The sequence below is a fragment of the Bicyclus anynana genome, chromosome 4, assembly GCF_947172395.1.
Source record: "Bicyclus anynana chromosome 4, ilBicAnyn1.1, whole genome shotgun sequence".
In the NCBI taxonomy this organism is placed as follows: domain Eukaryota; kingdom Metazoa; phylum Arthropoda; class Insecta; order Lepidoptera; family Nymphalidae; genus Bicyclus; species Bicyclus anynana.
This window is the reverse complement of record NC_069086.1, coordinates 7,353,936-7,367,799: the sequence shown is the minus strand read 5'-3', so window position 1 is coordinate 7,367,799 and position 13,864 is coordinate 7,353,936. Positions and strand designations below refer to the sequence as shown.

The following is a 13,864-nucleotide window of genomic DNA, read 5'->3' as shown; positions in this document are numbered from 1 at the left end:
GGGTGTGGATTTTCATCCTCCTCCTAACAAGTTTGCCCGCTTCCATCTTAGACTGCATCATCACTTACCATCAGGTGAGATTGTAGTCAAGGGCTAACTTGTAAAGAATAAAAAAAAAAGAAAATGTAACGATATAATATTATAAATATAAAATAAATAAATAAATGTATAATAGTAATAATAGTAAATATTTTAGTCCTGTACGTCCTGTACAGTCCTATACCTACTAAAATTAAAACTTACAATTTTATTGATACCATACCTATATGGCAATTGTATTGGTTGCGAACCAGGATACCTATCGAATGTCAGAGTTTAGTAGGGGCTGCAAAAATTCAATAGTCTACTGGCGGCAAATTTGCAAATCCGCAACTGGGCAACGGGATGAACTAGAGCGCGCGGGGCGAATTTGCTAAGCTGTTCGTTCGTTTGTTTTCCGCAAAAAAACGATGATTTTCTGTAAATTTTCTGGACAGGCAATCAGATAACTTTAAAATCTAAAACATCGTGACATTTGAAACCTTACTTTGAATAACTGCTCGTTCCCGAACGTGTAATATATGAGGGCTGGTACGCCGGCCACGCTAGCCGACAGCCATTGCAACAGCAATTTCAGTTGCGGCTGTCCGCGCTGACGGCTCCCGCAGCCCCAGTTGCCGGTGGCGACGGGGCGGCAACTGCCTCCCGTTACTATCTTGTGAGCCAGCTGGTTTAGCTGAAAACAAATATATGTTATTGACAACACTTTTACCAGTAGAACTGCCAGACATAGAAGTAACCTAAACCCGTAGACCTTAACCAAGTAACACGTCGATTCTCTTTCCACAAACACTAACGCTTCGAAACTAACAAAATTTATGGGAATGACAGATCCGATCGACAAATTGATTACGTGACCTGTCATCAGTGAATGTCATTCCCATACATTTTTATACTTGGCTAAACGTCCTTACTACGTGTGATATCCGTTGGATGCGTACAACTTTTTGGTGCTTTGCCTCTGATTCGTATTTTCTAGATATGAAATGCCCTTCCAGTTCGAATCCTCAATTGCTTCGCGGTAAATGGTCTGGATACATCACCGAGAGGTCGTGGTTTGATCCATGTCCGCTGGAAAACTGTCGTACTCACTCCAAACCTTTTTCCACTAGTTACAGGAGAACAGAAATATAGTTCATATTTTATCCAGACGTGGACATCTTCTAGTCAAGAGTAAATAAGCCTTTTAGACAAGTGTGTTCCACCCCGCTTAGTCACGGCTCAAGTGATTTATGTTCTGTGGTTTCACCGTATGCTGCATTGTCGCTTATCATCAAGCGCGATTTTAGGTATGCGTTAGCCAATACCAATAGTATAAAAGACACACAGAGTCTGAGTATTGCTTGTTATAAACTAAACAAGGGGGAAAATCTAAGAGCTTAAAAAGTAGTCTCCAATGGCAATCGGCAACCTAACAGTAAAAAAGTGTCTATCAAAACTTATAATCCTAATTATTAGCAAAATGCAAAAGCTAAAAGTGATTGTACTTACAGGTACCCACAATTAGTTACAAGTATTGCTAGTCAGTCAGCAAGTTTTAGAAGAGATCAGCAGAATGAGCATCTAATCTATACTAATAATATAAAGAGGTAAAGTTTGTAAGTTTGTAAGTTTGTCACATTTTTTAAATGGGGTAATCTTCGGAACTACTGGTCCGATTTTAAAAATTCTTTCACAAGTAGAATGCTACATTATCGGGGAGTGCTATAGGCTATATTTTATATTGGTATCATATATATTAGCCAAGTTATCACAGTTTTTGTCATACAGGTCGGACTGAAAATCCTTTTAAACAGACTTACTCGCATGCGCTGCCTGAACTATTGTGTAAAATTGAAATTAATGTATGGAGACTTTATGTATCTTTAAAAGTTCTACAAGAAAGTCCGCGACACCATATATCTATCTTCTATATATTAGCAGTTATAGTACCTTTTGTGTTTTAAAAATTATTAATTTTATATACTTAGGTTTACGTCATTATTTATACAACTAAACTTCAATCCTTATTAAAATAAATTATTTAATAATCACAAGGATATTATGGAGATAAGATTTGCCCTTTACAGTATGTTAATTACTTAAATAGTTTCGGAGATAATACAAAATTTCTAAAAGACGCAGAAATTCCGCTATATGACGCCCGGCGCTTTCATTTACGTAGTTCCTGTTCCCGTGTGAATATGGGGATCAAACATAGCCTATGACACTCGCAAATAACGTAGCTTTCTATTGGTAAAACAATTTTCCACATCGGTCCAGTAGATCCAGAGATTACCTCCTACAACCACACGAACTATACCTCTTTATATTATTAGCATAGAAGTCTCTATTTCTCTTGGTCATACCACCACTCTCGAAGCACTGGACCGATTTTGCTAAGGGTAGGAGTAAGATAGATAAGTTACAGGATAGGGTAGGGTACGGGTAGGGAAGCGTAGGGGTAGTGTAGGGGTAGGGTAGGTTTAGGGCCGGGTTTAGGGTAGTGGTAGGGTAGAGGTAGAGGTAGGGTAGTTGTAGGGTAGAGGTACGGGTAGGGTAGGGGTAGGATGGGGGTAGGGTGTAGGTAAGGTAGGGGTAGGGTAGGGGTAGGAGTAGGGTAGGGGTAGGGGTAGGGTAGGGTAGGGGTAGGGTAGATGTAGGGGTTGGGTAGGGTAGGGTTGGGGTAGTGGTAGGGTAGGGTAGGAGTAGGGTAGGGTAGGGGTAGTAGTAAAGTTGACATCGAAATTTACGCGGACGAAGTCGCGGGCGTCCGCTAGTAGTTATTATAAAGTCTTAAGATACAATGGGGGTAAAGATTCGAGCAATAGTAAACTATCCATTAATTATGTAGAATAATACCTACTGATTTAGATATGTATAAGAATAATAATTCAATTAGATCCTAGCATTTTATGGCAATAGTAATGTGTACCAGAAGTGCGTTCAATTTAATTGATTTTACATGCTACATACAGGTAGGTTTGTAATTATCAAGCAAACACCAGTGCATTCAAACTATGTGATTGTTAGTTGGTAGTTTGATTTAGACGTTTTTAGATTTTAGAACGAGCAGAGACCACATTCTGACCTTGGGCGTTTTTAGTTTAATAGTCACTGGTTCACATTCGACAGTCTCTTCTATAGTCTCGACTATCATATTTACAACCCAGTTAAGATTTTTCTTTCTTACAGCGGGGTTTGAGAACTGTGTCGAGTTCGTTTCAGTCGACGAACTGAATGACTTTTCGTTGCAATCATTGTCATCTGTATCGCGATTGGCACTCGTGTTTTCTAACACATCTTCTGGTATCGATTCTCTTACTTTACGTTTCTGTCAAAATACACCATTATGTAATTTTTTGTTAAAGGATTTGAATGTACTTACTAGGTACAGCGTTAGTATCTTGGTTTTTAATATGCTTAATTACTGGAAGTTCCAATTCAAAACTGATAATTTAGGTACTTAATTATTGCCTAATGCATCGATCGTCGATCGATTAAAGGATAGTGATTTTTCAAATATCCAATATATTAGTCTATTGCGTTAGTCGAACAACACAACCGTGCCTATGTAACAATTGAAAAAAGAATTACAGTAAAAAAGCAAAGATAACAAGATGCGCATCCTTACTTAATAAATAGGTAGTTTTGCCATGATATTAGGTGGTACTACATTTTAGTTTCCATAAATAATCAAGTTTTCAACCGGTAAATAGTAACGGCAATCTACCACTAAATATACATTGTTTTATTTCTGGGGATGTGAATTTGTTTGTGTTTAGTTGTTATGTCCAAAAATTCAATAATTAAAGCATTTACATACCAAATGTGCGGCGAGTCGGTGTCGATGTCTTGCCAGTTCCAGTGACAGAGAGCGAGCGGCTAGAGCGAGGCTACGAGGCGCCATTCTATCGCGTGTATCGCGCCCATATAGCTCTGCAGCATCAGCACCGGCTCCGCATGTCACACTCGCCATTGATTCGCTTAGCGTTCGCTTTAAAAGCGACCCGGCGAATCTGTAAATGAAGTGGAACTTCGACATCTCTACTAGAGTAGCAGAAAAGCACAGTTGCTTTATCGTAGGCATTGGTCATAAGTTCTAGATTTTATAATCATCATTAACAACCGATGGACGTCTGCTGCTGAACATAGGCCTCTTGCATGAACTTCCGAACAAAACGATTTTGAACCACCATCATCCAGCGGCTTCCTGCAATCCGCTTAATATCCTCAGTCCTACTGGGGGGTCGATTAACACTGCGCTTTCTGGCGCGGGGTCGCCATTCCATCACCTTGAGATCCCAAAGTCCATCGGCTCTTCGAACTATGTGCCTATTGCTACTTCGGCATTAACAACCCATATTCGGAGCACGAGTTTCCTCTGAGATTGATAGGCTTAGGCTAATAATTCACTACGCTGGTCAAATGCTATTTGCAGACTTTACATACTTAGAAAATCAAGAAAGTTCAATGGTATGCAGGTTTCCTTACGATGTTTTTCCTTCACTGTTTTAGACACATGATATTTACCTTCTTAAATGCACATTAACTGAAAGTTGGAAGTGCACGCCCCAGACCGGATTCGGACTTACGCCCTCCTAATCGAAGGCAGAGGTCATATTCACTGGGCTAAGTATTTTAATTTTCTAGTAAAGCTAAATAATAGTTATAGTTTGGATACCTTATCACAGCTAAATCACGAGAGTCCAGTTCTCTGTTTTTGTTTTCTGTGTTTTCCTTATCAACGATTGGATCGTTCAGCCACTGGTTAAATTGCTCATAAACCTCTTCTAATTCTGACCTGAAAAGAAGAATACACTTATGTTACTTACTGTGTAAGGTACCGATACCAACTATAGAAAATCAACGAATAAACCATGGATGGACAAAGATGTAGAATCTGAAAAGCATAATAAGAAAAATAGATACTCACGTATATTCAGTACTAAAGCTGTATTTTGAACTATTTCCTGTCTCTTTTCTAGATAGAAGCCGCCTCGGTGGTTGGTTACCATTTTCTAGATTATCTTTCTCTGTTAATACAAAACCTACAGACCCGCCACGTTTTACCCTGGAACAGAAATTGTTTAATTCAGTGAAGCGAAAATCTTGAGTCGGGCTTCGAAATATTAATAGAATATTTTTATTTTGACTTTATTTTTAATAATTCCGTACCTATGTTGCTCTAGCAAATAGATAGAGGATAAAGATATTGCTCTTTCTATCAGCAAGCTTGCCGTAATCTGATTTGAAGGCTGTGGTTGCCGTTGTTAATAGGCACATGAGACTAAAAACCTATGCCTGATGTCAATAGGCGCAAAGTAGTGCGTAGTTAGGACATGAGCGTGTGTTACGTGTAAATATTGCTCTGTTTTAGACGAAAGATGTTCTTAAATGAACCATTAGGTGGGCCATCTATTTGTTTCGTCAACTATTAGTTAATATAAAAAGTTATTTTGAAACTAAACATTCTTCCTGTTATTCTGACTAGTTACTCACCTAATATCATTGTCGTTGACTTCAGCTCCGGATATGCTTATTCCGACAGCGTAACTAGAACTGTCCGTAGACCAGTCACCGGTCGTACTTGTGGTGCATGAATTTTCCGCCTCTCTCCGTAATGCCTCTCTGAGGCGATCGGCGAAACTCATCCTTCTTTCTTCCGTGGATAAATCTTTGGAATATTGGAATGAATTTGGTCGCGCGCTTTCTCCTCTGCCTTCGTCTTCGCTGCCTGTAAATGAAACAATAAAGAAACTGATCAATTTAACTTCCTATTTTATACTGCAAAATTCATGTTCCCTAGCAGTTTCAGTATAAATGATATAGTTATTTGTTCCTGTTCTTTATTTCAATTTTAAGTGCTTGTATCTATGGAACATAAGAATCCTCACAAACTATTCTGATTAAGGCAATATCAGTTTAAACTCACCGTAATCAAAACTATCATTGGCACTATGAAATTCGTCGTCACTGGAGTTGCAACTAGAATACAGGCTGTCCTCTTGCGTGTTCGAGAGTCCCGAACCTCTAGTGACGGGTAGACACTCCCCAGAGGAGCCGAGCACTATGAATCTGCCTCGTCGGTTGTTCAACGTACCGCCGTCAGGCGAAAGCCAGCATTTGCGTTTTTGTAATTCCACACCTGAAAATGTTGATTTGTATGTAATTATAATCATGTTTTGCTTACATACTAATTGTTTAGGTGGTAGAGTTCTGTAGAGGATCATTCAGTAGATTACATTCTTCCTGATGATTTTGTTTCCTCGGCGACCCCGCATTTAAAAACTTAGTTTTGATCGACCCCTTACCATGGAGTTTGAAAATAAGCATGTAGGTTTGTTTCTGGTTTCTGAATTAATAGAGATTGTTGTATTTGATTTTTTTTTGTTTTGTTGTGTTCGGCTTACTTCGTACGAGAATCTTTGCTTACTTGGATCATTAAGATTGAGGGCTGTTGCACTGTAATTTTGCGGGGAAGGGCTTCTACTGCCGATACTGTTTAGTGTACTACAGGATGATGCCTGTTTTATCATTACTGTGGTTTCCACTTCTGGCGTCTGGCTAAACGACTCTCCTGAAAATTACAAGTTCATAATTCATAATTCTTTATTTGCAAATTGTTAAGTACAGATCTTGATATAAATGTTGGCATACAATTTGCTACAAAATAGCATGCAAATTTAAAAATAATCTTATAACTAAATTACATTGTCTATAATACACTATAATTATTGAAATTTACTTAATGACTATGATGTTAAAATTATTAATTTATTATTATGTCCGTTATACGTTAATTATTATTGTTTGTCAGTTAAATAGTCTTTGATAGTGTAATACCGTTTTTTTAACAATAGTTCTTTGATTTTAATTTTAAATAAAGCAACACTTAAATTTCTATCAGCCAATTTTGCTGGTAATTTGTTGTAAATTAGAGGTGCCATATGAAAAATGCTATTGCCATATAATGAAGTATTATGATGAGTGAAACAGATTTTGTTTTTCCTCCGTTCTTTATCTGAATATTTAAATAGGTGTTTATGTAATTTGACAAATACTAAAACCTCGTAAATGTATAAACATGGACAGGTTAGAACTTTAAATTTATCAAAATATGGCTTGCAGGAATCTGTGGGTTTCAAACGGCATATGGATCGTATACATTTCTTTTGGGCTTTAAATACTCTGTCTCGGTCATAAGAATTACCCCAGAAAATAATTCCATATCGTATAGTAGCTGTTACGTAGGCATTGTACGCTACAATTACTGCTGACTGGTTAACTACCTTGGACAACATATATAATGCATATGAAAATCGGCTTAGCTTTAAACATAAATTGTCTATGTGTTTCCTCCAATTAAGACTGTCATCAATATCGAGACCTAAAAATTTAGTATGTGTTGTTTCGGAAATTTTTTTACCTAAATAATTAATGTCTAATTGTAATTTATTACGTCTATTTGCATATGTCATAATTTTTGTTTTGTCAAGATTAATAATTAAATTGTTACATGTCATTTAGTTCATCAAAGTTACGGTGGTGAATGGTGGTTCATAGGTGGAACGAATACATCAAGAGGGTTGCAGGAAGCCGCTGGATGCTGGCGGCTCGAAACTATGGTGTTTGGAAGTCTATGCAAGAGACCTATGTCCAACAGTGGACGTCCATCGACTGTTAATGATGAATACCTAATAGAACCAGAGCCTACAATATCACACTACATACTCGTAAAACGGTCTCCATAATTGGCTACCGTAGTTACCTAAGGTAGTACTTAGTATAAACTGAAGAATTCCTTCTATTAAATGAGATAAGTCGGGCATTAAGTCCATAATTTCATTCATTTGTATGCGTAATTTTAAGAAAAAAGATCATTTTGTTTGTTAATCAATCATAACTAACTTCTTACCAATAGGGGACAGTCGTCGTTCAAGTTTTTGAATTTCGCGGCTTTTCATAGGCGTTTGTTGAAATGCTAATAGACATTTGTTTAGTTCTCGAAGGATGTTGTCCTCTTCCAATTGGCTTAGTGGTAAGGCGCTGTAATCTTCGGGATCCATTAAACATACGGTTACCTGCAAGTTTCAATAATACTATAGTAGTGAATTTGTACCAGTAACTGTCTCATTGAGAAATTTCTATTATACTTACAGTTTTGGGTTCATCTAGAAGTTCAATATTGTCTTTCTGCCTTTTGTTACTAATTCTGCTAAACATCCTAACTCCCTCTACTTTTAAAACTTCGTTGTCTTCTAGTGCCTCTACGGAAAGCATAGCAGGCAGAAGTTCTGGCATCATGAACATTGTTAAGGATTCCTAAAAAATATTTCGATTTACATAAACTTTAAACAGAAGGCGACGGGAAACCACTGCACTATTTTCCCTAGTCGTCAGTATGGAAAAGTCTCAGAGAGTGGACCGGGATCGCGAGCGCCGCACAATTATTTCGCCTCGCGAAGGATTGAGACGAGTTCAAGAAACTGACTGCCAACCTTCGCTAGTCGGAGAGGCACCTTAAGAAGAAGAAGAAACTTTAAAATTTCTTATTTTTATAACAAGTAAAATAACACTTTCACGTTTATTATGTTAGTGTGCAACTAACATAATAAACGTGAAAGTTTCTGTGTTTGTGTAAGTAACTGTTTTAATTTTTGCAGTTGTAATAATTGCAGAAAGAAATTCTCGCTATCTTTAGTAGTGAACATTTTTAATATTTAGAAATGCTATGTTTGCAAGTACAAGGGCACAAGAGGAGACGAATGCCAAAGAATATATGGTTGGAGTGTGTATAAAGGAAGTTTTTTATTTTTTATACTTAACAAGTTAGCCCTTCACTACAATCTCACCTGATGGTAAGTGATAATGCAATCTAAGATGGAAGCGGGCTAACTTGTTAGGAGGAGGATAAAAAATCCACACCCCTTTCGGTTTCTACACGACATCATATCGAAACGCTAAATCGCTTGGCGGTAAAATCCACACCCCTTTCGGTTTCTACACGACATCATATCGAAACGCTAAATCGCTTGGCGGTACGTCTTTGTCGGTAGGATGGTAACTAGCCACGGCCGAAGCCTCCCATAAGTCAAAAGGAGAGATGTTAAGTTGACGAGTAATATGCCGAGTTGACGAGTAATTGAAGCCGAATGAAGGAGATTGACATATCGCACTATTCCTGGAAAAAGGAAGTAAGTTATTTTCACCAACTTTTCAGGAGCTAAAAAAAACTGTCCTATATATTTTTTATGAGTTCTACAAAAAAGATTCAAAGAGAAAATCGTAGGTCACAGTTGCCTTCAACTACGCGTGTTATTTAATTTAGGAACGGCTTGATGTACTTCGAGATATTCTAAAAAAATACGGTTACATCGGTATTCCACAAAACATAAAGAACATTTGCAGGAGTAACTACAAATACTGCTTTTTTGTTATGTGTTTTGAAATATATGAACTAATTTATCTCTACTTACGGCTTTATACTCTCCTATTTTTAATTATAATCTAGAGTTGTAAGTATAATCACGCTGTTATTTAACGGAAAATCCTTTTTTGTACATAGAGTTACGTATTTCCAGGGAGCCATTTATTTTAGAATAGTTAGTGTATTTAAAAATATAGCTTTTATTATGCGGAAAGGAACTGAATATTCAATTTGTATCATGTAATACCTACTTCTTACAGTAAATAGTCTATTATGTGCGTGTATTTAAGTCAAAACTATAAATATAGGGACAAAATTTATTTAGAGGAAATGAAAATAAACAGGGTTATTATTAAGTTTTTATTATTTTTAAAGAAATGTTTATTACATCCATAATCAGCTTAATCAAGAATAGTGATATTTTTATTAACCTTCATTATCCTCAACTTCGGAATCGGACTCGGTGGCAGCAGATTGAGTACTTGAACTGTTATAAAACGTCTGGTAGTGTGGAGGTATATAATTATATTTACATAGACTCATCAAGTCTTTGTATATTTTTTCAGGTATCGGTAGCGGCGCATCGTATAATTGCATTAATGCCTGATGTGTTTCAAAAGGCTCGCTGCATGCAGCTCATTTTTTCTCGTGACTCTCCGCTTCTATTTGTGTCTACAATTATTGGTGTCTCATCATCGAATGCATATTTTATTTGCAATTTCCCCGGACATTGAGGATCTGCCGAAATATCTTTAACTTTACTCCAACTCACTTTATTTCCGAAGTTATCTTTTTCCCAGTTTTTATTGTTGGCTACAAGCTTTTTGAAAACGAAAAAAATGTCTTAAGTCATTTCATTGACGTTGTATTTTTCCCTTGTACTTTTGCATTTCGAATGATTGCATATATTTCTTCAGGAATATAGAGTACGTGCATCGAGCCACCATCATTTTGAGTATGACCTTCCTGTAAAAATCTGTGCGAAATTTTTATACCTAATGCTTTAGATGCGTGAATATACAGTGCAAAAACAAACCGATTACGATTTTGTCCAAATCAAATCAAAAATCATTTATTTCAAGTAGGCTTAGTTTACAAGCACTTTTGACACGTCAGTTGACTATTTTTAAAGATTCTACCACCGATTCGGAAGGCAGGTTCTGCTGAGAAGATACCGGCAAGAAAGTCAACAGTTGCTCTTTTGAAAAAGTCATACAGTATTATAATTTACAATTGATAACAATTACTGTTTACATTTCTTATAGTTTTACTTCCTGTGTGAAGGTGGAAGCTGATCCAACGGCCTCCAAGCATCTTTAAGTCCAGTGTAGTTATCCGAATAAAAAGAAATTACTTTGATTCCTTTCGCAGCTTCACCTTGTAGATAACACCATAGACAGTTGGCAATTTCATTGGCACCTTTTTTTGCTATTTGGGCATGCCAAACATAACAATGACTACTTTTTGTCAATATGTTATATACTGTGTAATTAAACACTGGGTACTTGCGTTTATAATGGAAAACTCCAACCTCTGATTGCGATAAGTTTAATACTTTTTCCAAATCAAAACAGCGTTTTCTTTAGGACCTAATTAGGAAATAATTCTTCTTTTTCTTGGATTTTAATTTTTCTTATAAGCTCCTTATTTTGTATGTGCTTTTAATATTCTTCTTTCAACTGTTCAGTTTTTTCAGAATCAGCCTGGTCGTATAAGCTGCAAGTTTCGCACAAATCATTTTTTGGCTGGAAGAAGCCAATATTAAATTTTGTAGTAAATATATTATAGTACTATCTCTCGGATGCTGGAGTAACATCTGCAATCAAGGTTTGTTCGAGCTTACTAGAGCAACACGTGATGGTTTCCCTTTAACGTATTTTAAAATATAATCTCACTGACGCTCATGATTAGCTAACTGCCAGTAGCTTTCGAACGCAAGTTTTCTTTCTGATTGATCAATTTTTTCGGTGCACTTTTTTTTACATGTACATGGATCACCTATTTTCTTTCGTTATATTTCCTTTTTAGCAGATTTAGAATGGTAACGTTTTCCAGAATTTTTCAATAGTTTATTTTTGTTTACTTGCCACAAACTTTCATATCTAACTCTTTTACGACTCTTTTGTGACTTTTTGTTAATTGTCTTAAAAAGTATTTTCATCATTAAGATACACCGTGAACTGTAATGCGATAAAGTTAATCTGTGTAGATTGTGCTGAATCCTCATTGGAATTCGATGACGACGGTATTCGAAGATTTTGATTCAAAGGTTTTATGTTTTCGCAGTAAAGGGTACTCCTTTCAGTGACATCAAACATACTATTATCATTTTCAATATGATCAACATTAATGTGGTAACTATTGTATATTGTAGAAATTGACGCTACAATATGAAATTTCTCATAATATTTGGTGTCTTTTCGTGTCCGGAGGTAATATCTATTTTGCTTGGAGGTCAAACAAATAATCTGTTTTTCTTTCGATTCATCTACGACAGCTGTATACTCATTCAGTTTATTTTCTTTAGGTTGACATCGTACAGTTCTTAAAATCTCTTTGAATGAATCTGGGGTACTTATCTTTGTAATAGCAAGACGTGATGAGGGCGGTGTAGACATAATGACATCAACAGATGATTTTGGACTACCTGCTTCAGGATCTCCACTTATTGGAGGCTTTAATATCACGTCAGCATCGCTTTTAGTGCAAATATTTGACCACATATATTTTCAATATTTTGAGTATATTGAAAATTTGGCTTCTTACGTTTCCTGCGTCTTTTATGTGCATTTTCAGCAGAGATATTTTCATCAGAATCGAATGAATCAGTTTCAGGAATATACTCTGAAACATCTGATGAAAATGGCTCCTCTAATTCTTCGTAACTGTTATCTAATAATCGTACTAAACTAACCGACGAGCGATAGCGAGCCGCGAGTGGTGTAGGTACTACTGTTGCGTGCCTTGTATTGTTAGATGCAATACATCGAATAAGTATTTTTTACGACACTAAAAGTAGTTTATTTTTTACTTCATTTTAACTACACGAACACATTCTTAATTTTTTTAGAGCATAAATTCAAAATTACCCAAAATAAGATATGAAATGTTTCGTGTAATAAAGAAATAACTGAAACTACACTTTACGCATTGTGAAGTTTTGCCGGGTGGAAAGTATGTAACAATAATCACACATAAACTATCAGCTAAATTTTTCGTAAAAGAAATAAGTAATTAGAATTACACAATAGTCCAAGATTGTAAAATATAGGAACAAGTATTTAAGTTTATTTGCGTTAAACATTTTCTTGTAAATCTTCTTTTAAAATTTACGTAAACATAAGTATGACTTTAAGAACGGTATAATTGTAAAGCGAAATAAATGTAAATATCCATACCTCTATTTTATGCTGGAATTTTATGTTTTCTAAAGTCGTAAAATTTTAGTATTTTTGCATTTATTCCTTCATTTTTATCGATAGCTTCACGATATTTTGACAGAAGGTGTAAATCATTATGCTCGATTTATTTACGTAATAAAACATTTTTGACGCAAGTGTAGTTACGTCTTTTTTACAGGGGTAGTGCGATATCTTGCCAAGCCCACTTTAGTGGGATAAGGTAAAGTAGATGATGAAGATGATGTGTTTCAGCATAGAGACTTCGTGGAAGTTCTTACCTGCGATTCTCCATCAAGTAGAACCTCGCCACCTATTCTGCTGGACGCAAAGCAGACCCTCAGTGCTTCATCGCTCTCACATCGTTCCGGCCTACCCTCGTGTCTTACCAACAGTTTGCACAGCGGCAGCGTGCATTCCAACCAGTCTTCTATTGTCAACCACTGCTTTGACGTCATTACCTGAAAAGAGACAAGTATCATCATCATAACAACCCATATTGGGTTCACTGTCGAGGAAGAGCCTCCTCTCAGAATTAGAAGGGTTAGGCCACCACGCGGCCCCAATTTGGATTAGCAGACTTCACACACGATGATTTTCTTTCACCATAAGAGACACATTATATAAAAATTCGTATCCGGATTCGAATTAAATGATATCAACTGGGCTATCAGTTATTACTGCTAAACGAGACAATCTCAAACTGCAATTGTTGAAAACTGCTTATCTGGAGGTTGGGTTGAGACTTACTTTTGGTTAGGTACGGTGGCTATAACTTATTCAGAGGTCAGTGACCTGGATAGTGTATCAATCTAAATGCGGCCATAAATGCGGACGTAGGTAAACTATAAATACGTTTAATAAATATTTGAGCCAGTCGTAATTACCTGTCTACTTAATTTAATAGTTCCTTCACTACTATTCTTATCCAGCCATTCAAAGTAATGAAGTAGACTTTTTAATTTATTTCTTTGTGATTTTCTGTAACAAAATATACATATTCTTATATTGAAGCTTA

The 13,864-nt window shown here is 36.3% G+C and overlaps 1 protein-coding gene across 2 annotated transcripts in view; it reads right to left on the bottom strand.

The window, feature by feature from the left end:
* LOC112047282 (uncharacterized) overlaps positions 1-13,864 on the bottom strand; it is a 28,032-nt gene that overhangs the window by 1,114 nt on the left and 13,054 nt on the right. The window contains exons 6-17 of one of the 2 annotated variants that reach the window (XM_024084353.2): positions 13,734-13,827; positions 13,128-13,307; positions 8,179-8,343; positions 7,937-8,102; positions 6,455-6,598; positions 5,954-6,166; positions 5,521-5,755; positions 4,955-5,092; positions 4,703-4,822; positions 3,845-4,037; positions 3,110-3,352; positions 527-715 (exon numbers count right to left, since the gene is read on the bottom strand). In XM_024084353.2, the coding sequence (XP_023940121.1) occupies positions 527-715; positions 3,110-3,352; positions 3,845-4,037; positions 4,703-4,822; positions 4,955-5,092; positions 5,521-5,755; positions 5,954-6,166; positions 6,455-6,598; positions 7,937-8,102; positions 8,179-8,343; positions 13,128-13,307; positions 13,734-13,827 (2,080 nt within the window). The remainder of the gene's footprint in view (positions 1-526; positions 716-3,109; positions 3,353-3,844; positions 4,038-4,702; positions 4,823-4,954; positions 5,093-5,520; positions 5,756-5,953; positions 6,167-6,454; positions 6,599-7,936; positions 8,103-8,178; positions 8,344-13,127; positions 13,308-13,733; positions 13,828-13,864) is intronic. The other variant, XM_024084355.2, reaches the window with a different exon arrangement.